The 26,543-nt window shown below is 34.8% G+C and overlaps 3 protein-coding genes across 7 annotated transcripts in view; 1 reads left to right on the top strand and 2 right to left on the bottom strand.

Moving 5' to 3' along the window:
• LOC106131844 (RNA-binding protein Musashi homolog Rbp6) overlaps positions 1-26,543 on the bottom strand; it is a 476,408-nt gene that overhangs the window by 339,277 nt on the left and 110,588 nt on the right. The gene's annotated exons all lie outside the window — the stretch shown is intronic.
• The window catches only part of LOC132901784 (piggyBac transposable element-derived protein 3-like), a 138,255-nt gene that overhangs the window by 97,244 nt on the left and 14,468 nt on the right, over positions 1-26,543 (top strand). The window lies entirely within an intron of this gene.
• Positions 12,176-14,600, bottom strand: LOC132904429 (uncharacterized). The gene is made up of 2 exons (XM_060954815.1): positions 14,517-14,600; positions 12,176-13,507 (listed from the first exon to the last, which is right to left on the bottom strand). Exons 1-2 carry the CDS (start codon positions 14,598-14,600, stop codon positions 12,452-12,454), a joined length of 1,140 nt encoding a protein of 379 aa, XP_060810798.1. The 3' UTR covers positions 12,176-12,451.

Here is a 26,543-nt window from a genome sequence, read left to right as displayed (position 1 = left end):
ATTAGCTGGACCGCCACAATCTCGTTATTCCAACGTTTATGTTTGAGCAAAAGTGATAAACAAACACACAGATATCACGATTAAATTCTAAGAGGTTAACATAATCACTAGTCATAACATTCAACAACCTCCACCTGCGGGGTTATTCACGAACTTATCTCCTGTAACTTTCTATATTTTAGTTAACCCAAGACTTTTAGGCATAGAGAAGACGATAGAATCAGCAACGCTCGCCGTTCCCCGCTAGATGGCTAATGATTGAATTGAGATCTTGAAGTTATCAAGTTGCTAGCCCATCGCAGAGAAAAAGAATCCCAAGTTTATAAGCAATTCAGTTAATTGAATTTCACAATCTATGTGGGAAAAGTAGCAGCAGGCATACACTACCTTTTGACAGACCAGTATGGAAGTAAAAGGCATGTTGAGTGTTATAATCTATTGTACAAATCTGATTTTATTTTTTGAAATAAAATGACAATATATCAAGTATCTCATCAGATCAAATGATTTAATTAAAGCAATATTTATTATTTTTGAATATTTTCTGTCATTCAATGCAACAAGACACTTTTATTATTAGTTTGTCAGTACAAATATATAACTTGCATAATTATCAGTTGAATAGGACATCTGATTTTCCCATTAAATAATGTTCACCGATTTTCACATTATTTTATTCTTTTAAAAAGTATTGGTATACAAAGGCCCTCGTGATAAACCCATCAAAACTCTGACTTATATCCGCTTCATAATATATTGCCATTTGAGATCGAAGTAGACTATGAAATATGGCTTATTGCTAAAGTTTTATTGTATTTCTTAGAGATGTGATGAGATTTGCTCTTGTTTCAACCTTTGTATGATCGCTTTGAATAATATTTTGTCGTTGATTTCTTAATTTTTATAAACTACTTCTATTATTTAACTTTAAATACTTCGTTTATATAAAATACACCTTTGACCTTATAATTTCTTACTTTAAAAAAACATAGTTATTTCATACTTCTTCTTCCTCCTGGCTTTAGTCCTGGTCGCATCCTCATCACTCTGCAGAGGAGTCCGGTATACCTTTGATCATGGATCCTGGATTGGGTGAATCTGGTTTTTACACGAAGTGACTCTCATCTGACCAAAATTTTCAGGTAAACCTGACCCAAATTGGATTGATCGTGGTTACACATTCAGCTACCTGAATGAATGTGCAGGCTTCCTCACGACGTTTTTTCTCGCCGTAAGAGCATTGGTTAGCATTCAGACTAATGTACCTACATAACATTGAAAATAGTCATTGATACATGGCCGAGGTGTGATTCGAACCTCTGCATTTATGCGCATCCCGTATTTCAACTGGACACCTTATAACACCTACCAATTTAGCAGTATGATATCATAAAACTTCATAGAACATAAGCAGTATGTTGAACATAAGCAGGTATATCTTAAACATTTGAATTACGAGGAGAAGTAAAAAAATCCCTCCACGAAACCATTTTGCTATCACCGGGGTTGTGAAATAAAAATAAACTTTGGTAGCCCATAATTCTCGCACCTGACGGAATGCGATTACTCAGTGGTAGTAAACTGCATGTTAAATTAAAGCCATCATTCTATTAACAATTTAATGTCGCAAAATATTAAAATAGTCGTAAAACACATTTTATGAGGTGTTACACAATACAAGCCACGATATTTTCAATTTCACGAAACAATTATTCCGCCATGTCATCAATCGGATTCCCGCTTTGATTGCCCGGCAAATTCGTTTTGTTTGGACACAAAAATTGCAATATAAAGAGCTGCCACATCATTCCCTTTTGGTTTAACGTAGATTGCTTCCAAAATGTAATATTGTTTGCAATTCATTTTGAACAAGCGATTGGCTACTTTTATTCCATTTACTGTTATTCTGATACTAACTTAATATTTCGCGGCGGGTGTGCAGCCGAGAAAAACTATGGAATTGAATTCATATAATTTAATTGAACGGAAAATCTTCGCCGGGAAATTGTTGAGAAAGTGGGAGGTAGTGGGAAATGCCTCGGGCTCAATATAATTCTTGAGTTAGAACAAATGCGAGAGCACCTTGTTGCGCGAACTTCATTGCGGGGCGTCAATAATAACACTTGGTTTTATTACGAGGAAAACAAGCTGATGTGAGCGTTTTGGAGTTAGTAATAACAATATATCTCTCATTTTAGTGTCTCCATAGTTGCGATCTTCACCGGTTTGGGGCCCGAGGTTCGGTTTACGATATATTATCGATTTCATAATTACATGTAGGTACGCCTCGTTCCCTTAAATTTAAATTACTTTATTTGGGAGCTGCATCGAATTAATGTATAAAATGTTTACCATACCGTTTCGAAAACATCACAGATTGGAAAAAAATACATATTAATACAAAGGGGTTATTATTTAAATGTTTAGGATATAGGTAGGTACTACATTACTACATTTTTAAAAAATGCTGTTAGAACTCAAAAAAAGCTTTAACTACAAAAAATGCGTAATAGAATGGCAAATAATGTATTTTTTATTTATAAATTTAAGTACGCAAATAAAAAAGTAACAATATCGAAAATAGTTACAAATGTAGGTTTTCATGCGAAGCAGGTATACGAATGTTCATCTCGAAATTGGAGGCGGCGGCGAAGTAGCTCTCTTCTTTCGTAGCGACGTAATCAGACTGCAGCCTCGAGCTAATCTTGATGTCCTATTCCTAGACTCCCTTATTCGCGTTATTGTACTCTTTCCACCTTACATTACAGTCCCAACATTCATCTCTGTACATCTCGAATAAGGATAATGTTCACGAAAACTACGCTCTTACGTTTCATTAAATGTTACTCGAGTTCCCGATTTACATAATGACGTTGCGAGTTAAAAACAAAAAGATTTTTTCCTCGGCTGGCGGATATTGCAAAAACTTCACCAAGTTTTCTGTGTAGTTGTCAACGTCTAAATCATAAATAAAATGCCAGCGTTTAAAGCGGATGAAGTTTAAAGGACTTAGCTGGATGAAAGTTAAAAAGCGCTGCAATTCATGCAGCGCAGGTGACCGGTGGTTTATCAGCGGGTTGCATGCGGGGCTAGGGTCGGTGCGGGGGTGCGGTCGCTGGCGGGGCGGGGGAGCGGCGCGGGCGTCGGGCGGCCCGCGGCTGCAGCACACATCTATCGGCCGGACCTGGCCCGCGTCGCGGATAATCGCCTCATTTATAAAGTTTAGCGACAAAGCTGCGCGAGTTTTTGATTGAAAACAAACTTAGAAGGGACAGCCTCATTTGAATAAGTATTCTGCGAATAAAGTGTGGCTTTATGTTTTCCTTTAGGTGTTTTTTTCCCTTTGTTATGCAAAACAATGTTCCACCTTGTTTAGGTACTACAACACGCTTTATTTTTGAGTGAAAGACTCTTTTGAAGTTAAGCTTTCCTGTATAAATTATTTTATTTTCACTGTATTGTTCTAAAGAGCCTGCCTTTTGAAACTTAAACTTGACGGTTGTTATGATTCTTGGCGCAATCATTGCTTATTATTTTAACTGCATAATGTTTGAATAAGATTAGGCATAGTCAAATGCATGAATAATACAATTACGGGTTGTGTATCATACTCTTATTTGCTACAATGATTGGAGTTCTGAGAACGCCGTCATAAAATGAGAGCCCAAACAGTAAGAACAGTACTGAGAATAAAGATAAACACTCCAAATTTTAAAATAAGGAATTGTAAACATTTTACGGCTGATACACGGAATCGTTCCAAAGTTAGTGCTCCCGTAAAAATACTCCGGAATCAAGACTTGCTGCGATTTTCGTTTCGTAACAAAGTTTGGGAAGACAACAGTGTATGAAGTGCGACTTGTATATTTTTAGCTTTGGACATGCTGCTGTGAAGCAGAAAGTACAAAAGGAGTTTTGAAACTCTGATCTCTTTACGATTTCTAGCTACGTGGGTAAAATATGATTTATTTCCAAAATTAAATTTAGATATACGGAGACTTACTTTAGGATTTATATTTTAAGATATACTTACATAAACTTAAGACCTTCCTTTAAAATTCAGTGGCGGATTATGTTTTCCACAAAATTCTGCTATTTTTACTATCTCTCTTCGTATCTAATAATGTATGTATGTTGTTACTATTCAAGTTACAACATACATATGTATGTACATAAATACGATCAAGTGCTCGCATTATACTCTATACTAATATTAAAAATGTGCAAGTCTGTTGGTTTATGCCTCGATTACGTCAATATATAATATTATACTCACTTTCCCCTTCCACGCAGGTGGCGCCGCGGGCGAAAGCTAGTATTAATATGTAAACACTTAGCCTGAAATTTACACGTGAGTGAAGCCGCTGGCGGAATCTGGCATGTAATAATATGCGTCAGCACGATCATGGCACACCTCAAAACTCTCCGACACTTGTACCACACATGTTCTTGTTCATTTAAGAGTTAATTATAATTTTCAATATTAGTGCTGCTTTTTTTGTTCATACAACTATCATTTTAGGTGTGGTTTAATAAGTGGCTAAGAGTCAGAGTAACTCGTCAGATGTACAAAGACAATTCCACCACTGGGTTGCCAACCAAGTGGATGACGAATTTATCGATTTATTGTGGAATCATATTCAGTGACTCTGCTCTGTGTTCATTGGTTGAATCCTAGTCGAAATATCATAAGAATACTCGATTCAATCTAGTAATAGATAAGGTCAGGTGATGAAAGTTAAGCAGAAATCGCTCCAGCCTCTGAATAGTGACGGCTTTTATAAAATGAATGAAAAAAATAACCGCTAATATTTCAACTGTAATTCATATTATTGACATCTAAAACAATAAAACAAGTGTATTTACGGTGAACCAATGTCGAAAACAGTTACAAAATTATTCAACTTTGATCATCATCATTAGTATGCTCAATAGAATTAAGAGACTACTAATACCACACGATTGGTATGAATAAAAGTAATCAACTGTACACATAACTATAAAACGGTCTACGCACTCATAATCAGACCATTTAACTGCTTATTCATCAATATGAATGCCTAATGAGTATCCATATTTGAATATTGCAACGCAGAATTCGGAATTATCGTTGGTATTATACTAAAATGGCCGAATGTATCGCGCGAACCTTAATTGAATCATAAAACATTACCATAGTCGATGCCACTAAGCAAACCTATTTATCTTTTGTGCTTATTATTCGGTGGTACAGATACGTGAATTTTGATTGATGCGGAATTTAACGAGGTATTTTTTTTTTATTGTACACATCATCATTGTCATCATTCAGTTGCCTCAGGTTTTGATAGGAGTATCCGTAAATCCTTAAGGAAGTAATTGGATGTCATTACACTATTCCACGCCGGTTTTAGTAAACTCACTTTAAACTCTTTAATTATTAGAACTATTGTACCACATTTTTTTTCAATTTACAAAGAAAATTTGACATGTAAATCTTGCAAGTCTTATCACATAACTTTCAAAATAAGATTTTATCTAGATTGTTATCAAGTTCGATTAACGATATTCTAGATTAGATTAAAAAAATTATTTTATTATTTACTGATCTCAGGTACACAAGAGTGTTCAAATTGAATCAACTTAAACTTTCTTTGATATTATCCTCATGGGACTAGACATGTGAAAAACATCGGTAAATAAAACTTATCTATTGAGTTAAATAAATTTCTTTAACGCCGAATTTACACGTTGTAAGTGAATTTGAGAAAAATTAAACACACCGACATTGAAGCGTAATTATCAATTACATTTTTAATTATTATTCTTCGTGTAAATTTTAGGAATTTGACTCTAGGCTCTAAAGCATTGCGGCGGTAGGTGCAAACTTACAAGCAAGATAAGATTCGTCAAATTTTGCTGAAGACAGCATGTAAGTATGATTTCACAAGCCATAAAAAGATTCCATTACAAGGCCTGTCTGCGACAATGCAAATTAAATTTTACAAATCTCTGTATCTTAAGATTTTGTTCATGAACTACTGAGAATACCCGTAAACCGATTAGCAAACTTTTGTAATCACATTTCGGCAAAAATAAGGAAACCTCGTGTAACGAAATTATGAAGTAAGTTTATTTAAGATATTGAAAATTTGAGTGACTTTGTGTGAGTTTAAGAACAATATACCGTCCGGGGTAGACCGTCAGGAGAGGAGAAGATTGGAACAGGTCAACGTCCAAGACATGGACTTGACATAAATAATGCTGATATATAGGTAGATACGAGTAGCTAAACTTCAAATCATTCATTCAGTAAGATAAAAATAAAACAAAATGTACTTAATTCATGACCGCAACTTAACATTTTGAAAACGGGCAACCTTCAATTAATTTCAAACTAATCTACTATTTGCTCTATTTTAGTCTTTTTGCAATTATCTGCAACCCAAGCAGGAAATTACTTTGCAAACTGCATAAACGCCCCGCGTAAGCTAAGCGCCATGTAAATAGGAGTAAATCCTTAACTAGGTATAATAACGGTAAGAAGGCGGATTATATTAATGAACAGCCTTACTTGCAAGGTCACGGATGACAAACAAATCTATTCACTTTGCTATCTCGATCGTAGATTATATTAAGTTGTAATCGGTTGTATTTATATTTTATTATAGATTTTATATTACAGTAATTATTTTAATTTTGCCTAGTTTTGGGCTACTGTATGCAAAATATGTAACTCTATTTGTATTTTTTCAGTCTAGCGCTAAGTAGCCCTAATTTTAAACTGCATACTGGAAAATTACAGAATATGCCAACGTAAATAATAAACATAACCAACGCAATTATCTAGATACAACATTTTTTCTGTTAAAATCTGGTATCCAAAAATAGTCATCCAAAAATACTCACCGATATTGAATCAAGGAAATAATTCCCCGGCTACAATGGCTTATAAATGGGTTAACATATTTTTTCATAACGTGCTCATAGCTTTCATCTTAACATCTTTTGGAGAGAGTCCAGGCAGGTGGCTTCAGCCACTGGTTGGATTAACTCATTTTTAGTGGTCATTCCTTTTTTCATAAAACGTTTTTATATACCGACGACTATGAATACATGAATACATTTACGTATGATTCGTTAGAATTTGGATTATTCATGCGCGATATTGAAAGAGTGTTATTGAATGATGATGAAAATCGTATCTGTAAAAGGAATAAAAGGGAAAAACTTGCTATATTCTAGTCTTTTCTTAGGATTATATAGTATTTTATGAAACTATATATCAATAACGTTATCAATAAAACAAAAAAGTCGTTATATAAAAACAATAACCCATATTTTCATAAAGTGCTTAATAAGTATTATGTGTCCCTATTTCAGAAGTATTTCTATTTCTCAGTATTCAGAAGCTTATTTGGACTAATTCATTAAAGAAAGCCATCATACATAAATCCTAGTTTAGATAAGTTGGGGAGGATTAATGTTTAGAAAGCTTTATAGAAGGTAGTACTTTCTTCTACTTATTTTCTTGTGCGACTTCCATGAAAAGTCTTAAAGATTTTTTGGGTCGAGTGGATCGAACCACATGTGTAAAATCTTTTCGAATCTTAGAATTAAATAACTCAACTTAATAGTCTAAAATCATGAGACAAGCTGTTTAACCAATATTGCTGATTCCTCCGAAACTTTCATAAAATGAGACATTACCGTTGATATTTAATAATTCTAACCCAAACATATGAGATTCCGGTTGTCAAATTAAGCTAAGTGTATGACGGACAGGATAATCTGGCAGGGAAATCGAGTTTGCCCGCTAATCGAGCAAGTGGGCTATTGTGCTAGTGGACGGTATGAAAGCCTATCGCAAGTCGAACGAAATTCGATGTGTACAATTATTTCAAATACGGGATGTCTTCTTCAAGTAAGTACTAAAAATATTTAATTTTCACGAAACAGCAAACGCATAAAATAAAACATGACATCCCGACAGTTACATTCTGAAACCAGACGCAAAAAAAATGCCAGCACTTAGATTACAATCCAGCGTCTATTCGAAATCTCCGGTGCGTGTACACAGATTTTAAATTTCGAAGTGACAATGGTTCTAAAACCTATAGGTGCGGAATCGCGTCGGCGAGCGCTAGCGTCGTCAATAATTCATGCGGTAGGCACGCCGTGGCCGGCCGCCGTCCCTAATTGATTCCTGATGCGGTCCGTGAGCTGGACGCATCACTGCCTCCTTGTGCCCTCCTGAGGACCAACGCGGTTCATTGCGTACTTAGATTAGCGTGATGTTAACACTATTTTTATTGAATTATTTTATCGCTTTGTCCGAGGTGAAACATCATTTAATATTTTCACTTGTATGTTTATTTTTCTAGAAAAGAAAGTTGAATTGATTCCTGACGAAGTCCATGAACTGCATGCATCACGTCCTCACTGTTCTTCTGGGGGTCAACGCGTTTCATTGCGCACATGCAACATTATGCTGAGTCATAAACCTATCACTGTTTATTTTATTCGTGGTGCATACACTTTGCACATTCGGCGTTGTTATTACTGTTATTTATTTATGTAACCAACAAATATAATGTGATAGTCAATAAAGATTTTAGCTATTTATTTATTTCCATATTGGGTATTAATACAATTTACAATATATAGACAGAGCTAACAACAGATATAACATTGCGACAAAATCGCAAAATATCTGATTTGTAGTAATTTTACCTCCGTATTATAAAAATATTAAAATTTCCGATTTAGATTCACCAAATATGATTTTAAAATCATTAAAATTAGTACTTAGTTATGTAGAGTTAATCTTGGTTTCAGCTTTAATAATCCACAGAATCTAAAACCAGATTATTCAAAGCCACCTTAATGCAATACTGCTTGGAGCCCTGGATTGAGGCCGTACATATTTAGCAAAGTAGGTTGAGTACTAAATCGGGTATCTGCTAAGTTCTCCCTTACAGTCACTGATAAATTTCGTAGTTATATGCAGTTTCTCTTTGTGGAAGTCTTGTCTAAACTGACTTTAAAATAAAAACGTCAAATATAAATAATTTAACTATTCTATTATTCACACCTCTTTCGTATATATTCCCAGTAACATTAAAAACAGGCCTGTATCAATTTTTTGAATAATACAGATCATTTTTAACATTCTCCATCCATTACAATTTTACGGTATGACAATAAAAAGATATAAAATTTCATTTAAAAACGCATCAGTTCAATATTGCATTATTATATATGATCAAACGAGCTTCACAAGTGAAGTTCGATCAATATTATATGATTCGCTTCATTCGAAGATATATTTAATACTAGTAGTCCTTTTAGTCTACAAGATAGCTCACGCACGATTTTTAAGAGACAATCGATGTTTAAATCGATAAGTCAAATGAAATCGATTGATTCAACCACTCATCGTTCCTTGTTCCAACCGTCATTCTTTTAGAGATAGAGACGATGCAGAACTTTGCTTTCGGGAAAGGGTGAGGGGGGACCTTATATCTTCGAATGAAGCGAATCATATAATATTGATCGAACTTCACTTGTGAAGCTCGTTTGATCATATATTATATTTCTTCGCTTCATTCTTCAGATATATTTAATACTAGTAGATGTTAAGAGAAAAGTTTTGCAGTCGACTAATTAAAACAATTAAGGAACTTCTACTAATCATTTTAATATGTACTCAAGGTACGTTAATTAAGGATACATTCGTACTTATAAATAGAACAATAATAACCACAAACCCTGTTATTATCTCAATCTTGTAATATTGAATGAGCAAAAGTATGATCATCTAATATTGGTCGATGATAGAATTGAGCGAAAACCTTCGACGCATTTGTCCAGCCGGCAGCTTTCCGTATGGTATCGATAGAGGTCCCACGAGTGGCAGCTGTGGACGTGGCTGCGTGTCGCGTGCGCGCTGAACGTCGACACGTCTACGCCGCTTTCTGCTAGCATCTGCTTTATCCATCTACTTATTGACTGTGCTGTCGCGCTCTTGTACGGGCGCTTCACAGTTATTAAGAGATAAGGTATATTAGCAGGTCGGTCTTGTTTTGTAACGAGAATGTAATCTTGAAGAACTGTGGCAGGACAAATGCGTGGATTTTCTTGAAAAAAAGGTAGAAATAAACATGGTTGTTCTCTGCCTGGAGCGGATGTCTTCAACATGTCTTTGATTTCTATGTTAACTCCTGTCGAAGTAATGGTAATATTTTCTAGCTTTATAAGAGACATGGTTTGAACTCGCTGTGCCGTGCATAAAGCTAAGATCACTAGTTTTTTTTTTTTTTTTTTTTTTAATTTTTTCTCGGCTGAGTTCCTTATTGGGATACCATTCGGAAATATAACTGAGAACTACTTGCGGATCCCATGTATTAGAGTATTTAGGAAAGCTAGGTCTTAATTTAAATGCTCCTTTAAGGAGTCTTTTAATACGGGCATCAGATACAATATTACTACCTACTAAAAGTGATAATGCTGATCTGTGATTATTTAAGGATCCATATGAGGCTCCTTTATAATAGTGCGAACTTAACATAGCAATCAAAGACATCTAGACTATTGTCATTGCAATATTGCCACCAGAGCTTAAATGAAACATTATATTGTCGCATAGTATTCTTGGCCAATGATGCTAACATGAGATCTAGGGTCGAGTCTGGAGCACCCCGCGAGGAGAACGCTTGCCTGAGAGAATCGCGGTACCCAGGGTAAGGTGATTTCTGTAACACGATTTTATACGATGAACATTAGGATTTAACCAAACTATATCGGAGGTGGTCATTCTCATTAATTGAGGATACCATGGCTGAGATGGCCCAAAGGGGAATACTAGTATTCCGGTAGCATTTTCTTGTATTATTTTTTAAAGACACTTGTGAAAATGGTGCAAAGGTATAAAAAAAATATTTATTCCATTTTACTGTAAAAGCATCAATAGAAAAGGCGTCAGGATCTTTTCTCCACGAAATGTAGTTGTGGCATTTAACATTGGCCCGAGAAGCAAAAAGATCTATTGCTGGATATCCTAAGCAATTAGTAATCTTTTCAAAAGCCAAATCGGATAATTGGCATTCCGTATCTAGATTGAGTTTACGAGACTCTTCATCTGCTTCGAAATTATCCTTTGTATTAATGTAAGATGAAAATAACTATTCTATTCTATTCTGATCGCTGTCGTGTTATCAATACGTAATAAAATTGAACAATTAGATTTTTTACTTGCAAAATATTTGAGACCTAGAAAAACTGCTAATAATTCTAAATAGTTTATATGCGATTCGAGTTCATCGGTCCTCCAAGCCCCGTTTGTTCTACTTTTATTGGATACTGCCAGTATGAGATGCATCTGTGAATATTTTCAAATCAAAGTCTGCTATTTTTAGGGAATTATTACAAGTTAAAACTTTAAGCTTCCACCAGTTAAGGTCTTCTAAGATTACAGAATCAAAATTGACTTTTGCTTCGTAATTTGCGCATTTCATAAGTGCTAGAAATTTTTGACGTTCTAAAATTTTTGTGTATAACCAACCGTATTTAACTGCGCGGCAAGCAGCTACTAGAATTCCTATAATTTGAGCGAATTCTCTTATAGTACATTTCGGGGCTTTTGAGAACTTCGTTACCAAATCTAAAATCTTGTATCGCTTTTCAGAAGGTAAAGACAAAGTTCGATGAACTGAATTATATATAAATCAAAGAAATTTGCATGACTGTTTAGGCTCTAATGAGCTTTTTTCGTAATTTATAATAAAGCCCAGACATTTTAAGTGTTATTTTAACGTTATTATAACAATCATTATAGTTATCTCCGATGCACAAAACGTCATCTAAATAAAATACATTTTTAGAGCCCTGGGAACGAAGATAAGACATTACTTCTTTCATAATTTTAGTAAAGACTCTAGGAGCGACCGAAAGACCATATGGTAATGCATTGAATTCATATGTACTAATATGGTCATTTTCGTCCTGATGAAGAAATCTTAAAAACTTTCTATCAGACTCATTAATTGAAACGAGAAAATAAGCTTCTTTAAGGTCAATAGTAGCCATGAAGCCATTTTGTGGTATAAGTTTAGATGCCGTCCGGAAATCCTCCATTTTAAAATGTTGTTTAGAAACAAATCTATTTAATTTTCTTAAATTTAAAATAAAACGCCATTTGGTTTTGGGGCTAAGAATGTTTGCGATATGAACTCACCAACACAAGGTTCGCAAGAGCGAATCGCACCGAGATCTATAAGTTTATTTATAGCCACAGTCATATCTGCATTTTCGGAGGCTGTACGTGATAATAAAGGAACATGTGTCTGTATAACATGAGACTCAAAAGGGATAGAAAATCCAAAACGAATCCAGTCTAAGACTACAGGATTTGATGTTATTTTAAGCCAGCAGTTATAAAAATAAGAAATTCTACCAGCATGTTGTACCTGGTTCACTGACGAGTTGCGGTTGTTTTCGATTTGCTCGTGACCGCTGTGCTCGACGATTGTTGCGCTTGAGACCGGCGTGTCACAGGGGTAATCGTCCTGCTTGGTCCTCGGCGCCCCCCCCTGTTCTGATGGTAGCGCGAAGACCCGGTCCAGTTTCCCTGGTATGAGCCAGTTTGTTTGGTCTGGTAATGCGAGCGCAGAACTGGTGTTGGGTGTTCTGTATTAGACGTAATTTTAGAAGTCTTTACAAATTTTTTGATAGAAAGGCCTTGTTTTTCAATCGTTTTTGAGGCCTTTATTTTTTCACCCAACTTATTCCCGTACAACGTGTCATCTCTTTCGCTGTCTTGGACAACATTAAGGAATGGTTTCGCGAGAGAGTAATTAATAACACTAATACGCGCCTGCGTCTCTTGAAAGTGAAGGTCAGTAAGTATTCTGCATCCATCACTTAATATTTTAATGGCTTCTACTTTATTATCCGAGGTTAGCATCGATGTCAAAGCCTTATTAATAGCCGATATGCCAATCCCTAATTGCTGCTGCGCAGTCTCCTTCTTCTTGTCCCGTTGCCTGGCTGCCTCAGCTATAGCGGCCGATACCTCACGATTCAATTTTGGCGCTTGCAATAAAGTGCAATTTTCGGGTATAAGGTACTCCTTCATCAGCTTCTCCTTTGCTTCTTTTGGTAGGCCTTTTTTGAGGATAGGTTCCCATCGCTGGGCTAGATTTCGATGAATAGCTTCCCCAAATTTACTTTTATCCTCAATTTCTTCTCCAAGCGCGGTAAGTACATCCGGGTCAAGTTCCGGGGTGGCATCAGCATCGGCGTTATTTTCTGGTACTGGTATTGAGAGTTCATCGATAAGTACTGGGGCAGTCTCTCCAGGTGTACCGTTATTCGGGGTGTCAGTTGTATTTATAGGGATGTCAGCATTTGGTGGCGGAGTGGAACTGCGAGACGAGTTATCGTCTGAAATAATATAAAACGATTTGTAATCGTTCAGCGACCGTTTTAACCATCGTGTTAACTCACGGTTAACCGCCCGGTATTTGGTCTATATAGAGAGGTGACCTTCGTGTTAACTCACGGTTAACCGCCCGGTATTTAAACTCTATACACAGGTGACCTTCGTGTTAACTCACGGTTAACCGCCAGGTTTCAAGAGATACCTACTATAAATACCAGTAGTTACATAGTAAGTACTTGCGTAAATAAAATAAATCCCTTGTAAAGGTTGCTATTACTGTATAGCGGATTTATATTTTATGTTTGAGGGTAGGTTAAAAAATTTTTATGTACTTATTTCATATAAGGGATTTTGATATGGTCTAAAATTCTAAATTGTTAGCAAGGCATTTTAAGTGTACAATTTGATAAAATTTTCATTTCGAGGAAATGATATTTAAACAATGGGTAATGTATTAATTACTCACCAGTATCTATTGAAGATTCTATAAAAATTCGACGGCGTTTCCGTTTTTGTTGATCTTCGAGCTGTTTAAGTTTTTTCTTTAAGTATTGTAGTTCACGTTTCGACATTTTTTATGATGAAATAAAATTTATTTTTTCCGAGTAGGGTATGCGTGTGTAAGCTATCTCGCACGAAAAAAGAATGACGGTTGGAACAAGGAACGATGAGTGGTTGAATCAATCGATTTCATTTGACTTATCGATTTAAACATCGATTGTCTCTTAAAAATCGTGCGTGAGCTATCTTGTAGACTAAAAGGACTACTAGTATTAAATATATCTGAAGAATGAAGCGAAGAAATATAATCTAAAAATTTAAGCATCACGGCAGTAAAGTTACTGACCAACGAGACGTTTTACTGCGCTATAAAAACATGGACGTTGCTTTTCTACTATTAAAATATTTGCTTGTTTGTCGTCAACATCGATGTATCTGTAACTAATTGTCATTCTTGGCGCATACATAATCCCGGTGGAGTGGAAAGGCCATGATCTTGAACGTGAAGTGACAGACGCGGGTCTATTCTGGAATCGTGACACGATACGAATCCGTAATCGGATTGGTTCTCACTCGTCGTGTTCGTGTCACTCACAATTAGTACGGGTTCTTTTGCTAATGGCCGTAAAATGTAAAATGCTTTTCGGCATGATTGTGTTGACCTTTCAATCATTGACATTTTGTTTTGTTTTAATTTACCTGAAAAATTTTGCAAATTTGCCAAAGATCTATTTACGTTAATTATCACTTAATAATCCATTAAATTGAGTACTACTTATCCATTAAAATGTTTTTATTCTTTGTTTGTTTGTTACCTCTTCACGGGCTGTCTATTGGATTAACCCTTCTTTGCATGGTGATGGAAATTTCCATCATAACATTTAGTGCACAAAAATAGTGGGATTTGCAAAAATCCTGTATTCTTTTGCAGTTGGCAGTTAAGTCGTTGTTTTTTTAGGTGGTGCTAATTTGGTGGTTGTGTTAAATTAGTCGCTTTTGTTGATTGGGCTAATTTTAGGAGGGCAAAGCAGCGGGGTAAGCTAGTTCCATTATAAATTAAAGAATGAAATGACCTACCTACCTCTTTAAATTTTTACTAAGTTGTTAAAATATCAAAATATCCGATTACTTATATTGTCTCTGTTTAACCAAACACGTGTCTACCATAATGCGACACAAAATGTAATCGAATATCCGCTGCGCCGTCACTGCACAGAAAACTTACACCTGGCGACAAGCGACAAGTGACGCGCGACAAAAACACGAGCTTCCTCTGCCGCGCGACGCTCTGAGTGACGCTAATGAGATGAACTTGCGACAATTTGTCCATGCGCCCGCGTGCATAATGTAAATAAACTTACCTGCAGTTTAGTTTATAACTATCTTTCATATGGGTTAACCGGTAAACCGGTGTTACAAAAAATTTACCTATCAACTATCCTTAATTAACAAGACAGTCGATATTTGGAAGATGCTCTGAATGAACTTAATATGATGAACATGCGACAATCCTAGCGACCGCGTGCATAATGTATACATACATATAGAAATAGGTTAGAACTGGCCATCTTTAAAAAAATATATATTATGAAAAGAAAAAAAAATGACGCGGTTTCTACATTTTTATATAACTAAGTGTAAATGTTAACCAAATTCATATTAATTTTGTAATGTATATAACACGTTGAATGGCAAGTGAGTCCAAATATAAAAGTGCAGTATTTTTTTAAGAATTAGTACAGTTAACTTCATAGAACATTGTCTTCCTATTACAAGTTCCGCTAAAGTGCATAAATAAATATGAATAGTTTAACAATGACATTAAAATAAAATTAGATAGGTATACTTACGAATAACTTAGGAGTTAGACTCATCCAATTCATTAATACTAAATATTGTCTAGAAGACCCGTTCAATAGTTATCTCTATTTTTCTATACATAGCCTGTATATGATTAGAAACACAAATTACTTCTTGTTGCGTAAGTTAATTGTTTAGTAATGTATTGTTATTACACGTTTAAGCAACACCTGCGCCAAGTTCTTGCTAGTTCTGTGTTGCTACTATGAGTTTCGATTTCTTTAGTCGCTGACGACTGTCGTAAATTATGTGGTATGAAAATTAAGTTTTTAGCGGAAATGAAGTGATTGGCGATGCCACTGACCATGGCCTTTCAATATTTGTGACTATTGATAAAAACGTGATACGTTTGACTATTGGCCAGGAACGCTTTGTAGAGTTCGTGAAAAAACTGCCAACTCTATTTTAAAGAGTACCTAAACAAGCTTGGGTAATATTCATCACAGCAAATTGAGTTGCCTGAATCTGCAGGTTCTCTCACGATGATTTTTTCACAGCACTTGTTAGCCCATTCTTATAACTAAAGCTCATAAACTCATAAAATAAGCTATCATTACCTAAGTGTGATCTGTATGTGTGTTATTACTCTTAAAGTTCGAGAAAGAACAAAATGGAATAAAGCCAGTACTATACAAACATTTGATCTCAGATCTTCTCCGTCTCTGAAATTCCATCATTGGGCCATACAGTCTTTTCCTTTCAGTAAGGGATAATAGTGATATTATGTATGTATGTAGATTTCTCTCAATTCAGACCCTTTTTTTAGTCTATCGTCGTTAACGTTTAGTCGCAAGTAAAACTCATGGTACGGCACTAAGCACATGTCAGTTTCGGCAACTGCCGCGGTTCGCCTTTTGGCGTATTTCGCTTGGAAACTATGTTCGTTAATACCTTATTAAACACAACTTCAAACGCCATTTGAAAGTTAGCAAGTTTCACACGGATTGGTTGCAGCAACTATCAAATTTATACTGTATTTAGTTTCATTTGTTTGTTCATGTACAAATAAGTAGGAACTGTTTATTTCATTCGTGGAAGACTCACTTGGCTTAAAGTGAGGTTAATATTGGCATGTAATCTGTCGTTGTTTATTAGTGAGCGTAAAACATATAGTGATGATTTGATATCTTTATTCATAAATTATTTTTATAGTTCAGACAGTTCTAACTTACTTGTGTCTGAAAATTTGCATTAAATATGGCAATGGTACAGCTAATAATAGAAACATAGTATTTGGAGGATTTCAAACATAACCAAAATAGAAATTATACCACAGATTGACAATAATTTAAAGTCCCTTAAGAATTCAATTTTTACATTGTCTTCCGCTAAAGGTAATTGTCCTGATTGGCAATACAGGACACAATGCGCCATGCTCCTTTATTTCATACAGCGACGTCCGCGATATAAAAGTCGCGATCTTGTATGTCGCACAATAAAATGCCCGTCGCAAAATCCAGTTACGTTGCGGGCCTCGACAATTGACAGAGAAACTGTGTGCAACGATGAAATTTAAAAAGTCATTTATTTCGAAATGCTTTTTCTCGGCGCCCGCGGCTAGATATCAATTTTATTTTCCGCTGCGGCTCCCACCCGCCTAAGGAAAGTGAGCACACCAAAAAAGGCATGTACAATAATGTGGAATTAAAAGTTGAGATAAATATGATTTCAATGAATTTGATTCATTGCTAAGTTCGTTGTATTGGGATTGATAGTAATTAAAATATTTGTGCAATATTAAGGCAGCTGTCTTGTGATTACAAATTTTGTTTCTAGGTTCGAGTCTCGTATCATCCTTAAAACTAAAATTAAGTTTAATGAGTATAAAAGCATCTCTGTTGATGCGCTGATTCATTACCACTGATCATCTTTCGAAATCGAATATTTCAAATTGGTTTGTTGTTGCTGAACGTTACCTTTCACTGGATTCGATCATCAGAATCAACGAATTGATCATCAAATCTATATTGGCTATTGGTCCCCCGACTTCTCTCTAAGAAGGATATAACAGTACATATCAAAACTTTCTTTTTGAACAGGGAAAATCATTAGGAAAACGACGACTCTTATTTAAAACTGATCGACATCGTATCGTTCGTTCTAAAATATCGTTAAGCTGTAATATTTTTATTTTAATCCATTTTCTTTGTTGTCCAAGATCGGCGGACGTCCGTCGAAGCGCGGTCAATGCAATTAAGCTTTGATCGTATAACGACACATTTCCCAGGGGATCTCCTTCGTTGACAATTAGGTAATGCTACAACCGATATTCTTTCAAGAAATTTTTCTTCCGCTTGTTTAACCCATTTTTACAGAAGTATTTGATATCATGTTACGTACTACTACTAATTTTATGATTGCAAGGAATTACTTCAATTTAATTTTGGACTAAGCGATCAACTGTATAATTCGATGTTTGCTGAAATTATGTATCTATAAAGTACACAAGTATATCGAAATGATTATTTTATCGTTTGTCGTTGAACAGGCCACGTTTAGTCTTTTCAAGACTGTTGGCACTATCTACCCTGCAAGGCTTATAAACGTGACTATATGTATGTATGTATGATTTGCCAGAAAATCTGCTTAAATAATAACAAAACATAGATTTTTAATGTTAATGGAAACACCTTACAATGTTAATTTATCAGATGAAATCAAATCACGTTATAAAAAAACATATATTATATAGAAGGGAAACGAATTTGTACCAGATTATGCCCAAACATAGTTCCGAATCTGCAAAGATATATGAGAGATTTTCTATTTTTCCTCCAAATAACCTCATCTTTATTCGGAATACGGCATTTAGGTCGCGCGTCCGCTATCCATATGATTCGTGAGCGACAGTCAAGGTGTTCCCAAGGTCAGATTGTTTACTTCATCCCAACCTAACTGTTTCTAATTTTGAATTTTAAAACTATGGAAATTCGAACCCGCCGGCTGTCAGTTGATGTAGATACGGGAGTGAAAATAAACATTTTCTGATATCGATTTATCTAGACGGAGGGGAAACATGCGACATTTGGAGACAATTTTATTTATGAAAGATAGCTAGTTTACAGCCCCTTTCTATTAGATTTTCTATATATCAGTATATGCCACAGCAGTTCGGTAGACATTTTCGTGATTCTCTTTAAAGTTAAATACATTGCGATAATAGAGTATTTCAATTCGCATTACAATGAAAATATTTTCCTAGCTTGTTCCCAGCGATAACACAATACAATATCATTTTCAAGAAACAATTTCCTGAGTCGCGATCAAACAAAAATTAATTTATATCGTTCTCCGCCCTAAATGAAATCATCAACGGAGCCTAAGAACGCGAGTTTCGGGACTATGACATATTACCCGAAATTTACGTAATACTAACACCATTCGGGCCTAAGGCGTAACGTCTATTACGAAATATGAAAAGTAAAACGTTTATAATGCGAGCGGGAATAAAGTATGAGCGGTGGAGTTAGAAAGAGAAAAGATAAGAAAATAATGCGCCCTCATATATCATCGCAATCGCCAGAATTCTCCGGGCTGGCCGGCCAGCGACCCTCTTCATCCGCGTGAATTTCCTGAAAATATTTAACTAAGCAAGAATCGTCCGCGTTACCATAGCAACTGACCTCTACTTATAATGGCCTAGGTGTATTAACATGGAATTTATTGCGTGTTGAAAGTTTTTCTTCACATTTTTCTTCCCCAAAGGCAACACCCGCAAGAACTGTTGATTCTAATATTAATGCTTTTTATATCACGCGAAAAGTTATGTTTCAAACGCAATCATAAATTGACGTATTTTTATGGCTGTTATGATAAATGGTGTTTGTGATCATATTCATAACAAGTTTTGACAAGTAAAATAACATGATCGTTATACGTAATGGGGATGGATATGATATTACGATTATAGCACCAAAGTATTCTGTTAACATTAAAATTACTTAGAAGCAAGAGAACTATTAAAAACTTTAACTAAACCAATAAATTAAATTACATCCAAATTACACATGTAAATATTGACATTCATCTTTTCACAAATCACATTTCGTGATATATCATCAAAGTCAGTTTGCGTAAGTAATAGCATTTCAAAGAGCAAAATTAACTGGAATCTTACGTCAGTAGCAGAAGTTGCTAACGAGCTATGTTTTGGGTCATTTCATTTGCTTAAACAACACAAATTATTTGTCTGAAGCATCCCAGCCCGCCACGCATAGTTGGAATTAGTTTGGTACCCAGTGACTTTGGACATCACTCATTCACAAATTGACTGCCTAAATGGTAAGTACTTGTCAGAACGGTATTTGTACTATTGGGAAGCTGTAAATCAATAACTAGTTTAATAAATAGATATATGTGGAGATTTCTTTTATAATTTTACAATAAGTCGTCCAATAGTGTAAAATTATAGATTTTTATTTTTAACTTTTCCTAATAGCGATGATGACATAATCATAATTGGCTGCCTTATTTAATGAAGGGAAAGGTTAATAACTTTTCGAACTCTTATTTTAGGCAACTAGCTAGCAACTTGTCACTATTTGAATTTTCAATTCTTTCATTCATCCATACAACTGAACGTGGATTTAATCATCTACCTCGTCAAGGATAAAGATGATTACGTATTGCGTGATTACGATTACGAATTACATTATACGTTATATAACTTATATAAGCTCTGAAACTATTGAACATCCATTTATAAACTTGACTATCGTAAAATGTACAACAGGTGAACTTAATGCCACAAGGCATTCTCTGCCAGTCGAACCTTCGGACCAAACTGAGATGGATGGTACGGGAGGTGCAATAACTTAAAAAAAAATGAATAAAGTTCCAAAGTTTCCTTTTTATTCTTTAATATAAACGTATCAGCATGCAAAATATATCTTGAAATACCTGACCCATCCACTGAACAGAACACTTAACGCTGTTATAGTGACTGGCAGGAAATTGTTATGAAATAATAGATAAGTAAAGAGCCCACTAAGTGAAATTACATGAGTCGATGACAATGCGCTTTCAGTGCAGGGGTAGATAAATAACGCAATTAGGTGAGTGATTGATAGTGCTTCAGGAACAAATACACTACTCATCTATACAAATATTACCTTACAGGCATCAAACAGTGACTTTATAACTATATAATTTGTTATTTTGATTCTATCGTGAACAGAAAAATAGACAAACAGGCAAAAATTCTGAAAGCTATTGTTTCGGCCTCAGTGGCATGCAAATAATGCATATCACTCATTTCTCGAAAAAAAATATTCAATGTAAAGACACATCTCGTTCACGATTTTAAACTAGCTATAAGGCTGGAGAGTTATTGTGCAACAAACAAGCATTGAGTTTATTTTCCTATGAGAGCATCGAATAGTATCCATCTTAATCATCTGACCATTAAAACTAATGCACCGAGATGAACCAGAACGGAGACAAAAAATCCATATTAGCATTTACAAAAAACAAGGATAGACACGGCTTGGTACAATTTCAAAATCTACGCAACACGTCGACCCGCGTCAAACATGTCAAAATAGCCACCGGGATTCCGAATAAATACCAAAATCCATAATCGGGAACATTTTTCAACGCAGTGCGGCGCCCTGGGCTGAGACTCCCATACATTGCGGTCAATTTGGCGTAATGTAATCAATTGTGAGGCCAATAAAATAAATCAGAGCAGACAGTTTTAATTGATACCGTTCAGTATTAACTGCACACCCGCCCCGCGCCACCTAGCGTCTAAAAATCAGACGAATTGATGTTGTCGTGTAAACGAAGATAAGTAAAAGTTATTTAAAAAGTTTTTTTTGTTAGTAACGTTCGAAGGATTAAAAAAATCTATTTTGAAATCTACATTTTAAAAAGTTAGCAACAACACAATTTATTTAAATGTTGGAATAAAACCTAGTCCAATAATTCCGTTACGATAATTAGTGAATACATTTTAGTATAGAAACATACAAAACTATGTAGTGTAGTAGAATTCTACTGTAGCTCTACTGGCACTGAAAGCAGTATTGGCAAGTCACTTAGGTATTCGAATAACAATTTTTAAATCCCAGCAATTTTTTTAATAACTTCATGTTTTAGCCCCTAGAAACAATGATACAAATTAAAATTGCCTATATTATAAAAGGTGTCACAGACAAATAGGTCGAGTCGAGTGCCATAAATAATGCAAATTATACAAACCACAAATTGAAATGTGGATGCAATGAATAAGTAAAACGTCATTTGAGCTGAATTATAAACGCGTCTACTGTATTGTATTTTAGTCATTTCACAATTGAATATTTCAGCACTCAGTTGGTATATTTTTTAATAAGTCTTCTATGTCATTAAATAATATAAACTAAAACATTTAAATAATTGAATTTGCCACTATCTGACACTGGTGGTTTGGTAACTTACGTATGTATCTTATATCAAAAAGGTATGCGAATTCCATCAACATACTTTATGCCAACACTCTACATATTTGCAAAGGTCTGCCCCATAAGCCCGACAGTTCAAATAAATAGCCTTTGTAATTTCGCAACATAATTCACTGTTGGCAAACAGTGAACTGACAACAATAAAATAGTATACTAGCCTTTGAGCTGCAATGATTGAATGATGCTCGACGCTCCTGTTTATTTACATATCAACTCAATTAACGAATACACTGAAGCTCATTATCCATTCAAATCGCAATCCTAGCATTCGCAATTTCCCACGTTAGGCGATTTTCCGTCGAAAACTCAATGAAAACTTCATAACAGTGTTGACTTTACGCTCGGAAACGGATCGCGTAATGGTCTTTGTAGCACAAAAAGCGACTGATCCAGCGCTGATCCGCTTTGTAGGGCTCGCTTTAGTCAGTTGACAACATAATTATCGACTGTTGTAGCAAAGCGGTCCGGTCATCGCTCTGCCGGTCGAAATAGAAGCGGTACCGACTCGCCGCCTGCCTTCTGCACACCAGATTTCCTTTTGTCTATAGTTTTCCCTCCAGAGCCTATTGGAACTTAAACTACCCTTGAATCTGTGTACTGGACCTGACTAAAATAGGCTAAATTCCCCTTTGTAGACTGTGAACTCCGAGATTGAAAAGTCTTTCAGTGTTTTAGTTCACCTTGAGAAAAAAAAGAATATATAAAAAGAAGTAGTTGCATTTATTTTTACTTTATTTGTAAGTGATATCATCAAGAAATGTGTTTTCCTGAAAATGTTACCTATGATATTTAAGTACCTAATCACTTTATGAACAAAAGTGGTTCTAAAGAATCTGATATTCTTTTTTAATGTAATATAAACCACCTTTTTACTTAGCTAAAAATAAATGAAGTTTGACTTGTTTATTCACCTATCTACGCCTATGGTAAAGCTAATCCTATGCAAATAAGGCCAGCCGCAACACTTCCAACAATGACTTTGTTTTATTTTATATTGCATTTGAATGAGAGGAAAATAAAAAAAAATATCTGGCCGCAAAAGTAGTTCCTGTAGGATTGGGCGGGATGCAACTAGCAGCACTGCAGTTGTTACAACGTAGCTCCAAGGTCGTTTAATAGATGGCGCTAGGAGTCTAGCCCGAGGCGATGGAAAAGAATATCTGGATTTCCGATAGAGGTCGTCATTTTATATATTTTTATGATACACAAAAAGAATTAAGTAAATGTAATTAATATAGCCTTTGTGCATGCCTTCACCTGCGTAAGTACATTTTAGTTTGATGCAAATCCCACGGGGACCATAGTTCTTTCGAGTATGCTACCCTGATGTCCTTTTAACTTTATCGTTTGAAGTCAATACTTTTTAATGATAATTTTATACTTAACCCATTAAGCTTTCTATTACCATAAAAAATAAAAAAAATTGTTAAGCAAATTTAATAAACAAATATTTATTTAAATTCCTTAGGAATCACATTAGTCACTTAAAATAAACCTACATATTGTTATAGTTATTTCGAATATTCGAATCCATGTGTTTTACACGTGTTCTGCAAGACAACCCTAATCGAAATTCCACTCACAAATCACTTTTTTTTCTTAACAAAAACACAAGATGCTTTGCGTCGGCCGGTTAAACTAACACATTCGCTCAATGGCACACATGTGTCAATCTACACTAGATTAATTTATAATTAGACAGAGACAGACGTTAGTGGAAGTTTATTTTTATCGATTTGCATTCGATAAATCAGACCAATAGATAGCGCATCGATTTGAACTGACAAATAAATCAATGCTTTTATTTGATTTTGTATTGGACTGGCCGGTCTATACCAGTAGCGGCGATTCTATATTTAATTTAAAATTAGTTTAGGATAAAATTGTTCGATTCAGCATTATTATTTAAAAAATACTGTTGTTCGTGACTTCGTCCCCGTATTGTTTATTAAGTATCATTAAAATTTGGTTCTAGTTTCACCTATGTTGCCCAAACTATATAACATTTTTCTCTTCTACAATAATAAAGTTAAAAATACATCTAATAAACTCTTCCGGGAGAAATATCTAAATGACAATACCATTTTCAATGGATGTTTAAAAAAAGTTGCCATGAAGGTCATGAACACAAACCTAGTAAGTCGATAAAAACAACCTGAACAAAAAAGCCTTGGAAACAGTCCTCTTTAAATTTTTTGGAAAAAACAAATTATATTACATTAAAACATGATCGTTTTCCTTAATATTTCAAAAAGCAGTTGGTAGCGACAACACACGTACTTACTCTAGAAATAAATTATATTTGTTCTTTATTCTGTGTAAGTACTCTCAGTTTAAATTGCATACAAAATTTCAGTTAATTAGGTTTATTTATAACATTCTATTTTATCAAATAAATGTGTAAAGTTCAGTTGAATCGGTAATCGGTTGAACTTCAATATATGTATATTTTCTACAAATTCAACTTAAATTTACTACTTATCATCACTTAAAATGCAAAATAAACCCTTTACTGATTAATTAAACCAATCGTAGACAGTTATTTAAAACTAATTTTCGGTTTAGTGGAATTGAATAAAGTCGGAATCCATCGGGTAATCTTTGTCATAAGTCCCTTTAAGTCCGCACTCAAGAGTTTCCAAAAAGGTTCCAATACTTTTTAATCATCTTGCAATCCAGCTTTCGTCAACTAAGTTCACAGTCTTCCGTCTTTCAATGTAATCTTAATTGAAAATTCAATCATTTATTCATTTGAGTGGAGTCTTAAAGGCACTTTAATGGCCTGCGTGCTATTCACTTGATTTTTACTTTTCATTGTTACTGTCAGCTAATTTTCTAGTGATACGGAAAAAGCTTAGTATTGAAAAGAAATTCAATCAAAAAATTTAACTTCAATTAAGTTTATTAGGTTGCCTTTGTACGTTTTCACATGAGTAGGTACTTACGTTTTTTTCGTTTTAAATATTGAAATACACAATTAATAATTTAAGATTTATTAATTTTTAAGCGTTACCCGAACTAATATTGTAAATGTTGTCTGCTACACTTTAGAGCCTAAACGCTGAACCTACTTTGATATTTGTTTTGGAATATATTTCACTATGCAAAAACAACTAAGGAAAAATGCCCATATAAACGGAACAGGGATTCACTTTAAACTACTGCACGTCATTATATCTGCGTATAGTGCGTTCGCTGATTGCAGATAAGTTAAAAAAACTTAAAAGCAGGCGGGCATGAGCTAATAATATATGTAAACATTCTATCTGTGACAACTCGAACACAACAAATATCTCCGCTCATCATCCGCGCGCTGTTCTCAATAATCCATCATGTAGAATTTAATTTCCGGAATGAAATCTCAATCAACTAATTATGCGTAAACTGTAGGAAATGATCGACAGGCTCTGTGCATCCATCAAGAGCAGGAATGACGATCGGAACTTACAATTTCAATTTACGGTTATTACCGTTCCCAGTGCTGTGCTCAAATTTCCGAGTATTTGGCTTTATAGGATTTCTAGGTGCGGTCCTTGATCGTTAGTTATATAGTTATAATTATAATTATATAGTTACGTCTATATCCCTGGTGGGGTAGACAGAAACAACAATATCCCAATTATATAATCTACCCCAATATTTTAATTTGTAAGTAGAAATTAAGTTGTGAACATCAAGTTAATTTTTTTATAAAAACTGACATGAGAACTTCTTAGTTACATAGTTTGTCGAAAAGACAATGTTTTTTTTTTCAAAAGCTTATTAATTGTCAACCTATTTCACATTATATAAAGGAGAAAGTTCTACTTTTGTTAGCTTTTTAATATTTGCGATGATGCAATAATCAAAGCAACACATATGACTTGGGGCTTCGTTCCTTAGGGCTTTTCAGACGATCTACCATAAAACTGATTTAAAACTTTCACTTTGCATTTTTCTATTAATAAATAATATATGTTATTAAAGGTTCTACGTTAATTCATAAAAAAGTCAATTGTTTTTTAATATTCAGAGAAGAAATTAGTTTTCTATAAATAGAAAATAAATCAAACAAGTAGAAAGAAAATGCATTGAGTTTGCAGTATCATGTGATAATGAAGTGAGCGATTGCGTCGCGACTCGCGGCGCACCGCTTCATCTGATATTCATTACGTTTTCTATCGACTGCCCCACAAATGTCGATTAAACAGAAATATCTATACATTGCTTGAATTCTTGGAAAACTATTTTTTAGTATTCATTTTGTGTCTTTATATTGTTCACTCTATTTTAGACATTAAAAATTATCATAAAACATCGCGAGAAATCCTTCAGGCAAC

Source organism: Amyelois transitella, chromosome 5, assembly GCF_032362555.1.
Source record: "Amyelois transitella isolate CPQ chromosome 5, ilAmyTran1.1, whole genome shotgun sequence".
Classification (NCBI taxonomy): Eukaryota; Metazoa; Arthropoda; class Insecta; order Lepidoptera; family Pyralidae; genus Amyelois; species Amyelois transitella.
The sequence above is the reverse complement of the archived record's forward strand: the minus strand, read 5'-3'. Positions and strand labels throughout refer to the sequence as shown.

Coding starts and splice junctions, on each gene's coding strand:
- LOC132904429 (XM_060954815.1), bottom strand. CDS start 14,600: ATGTCAATGATTGAAAGGTCAACACAATCATGCCGAAAAGCATTTTAC. Junction 13,508..14,516: donor CAAAAGAACCCGTACTAATT/GTGAGTGACACG, acceptor CTCTCTATATAG/ACCAAATACCGGGCGGTTAA.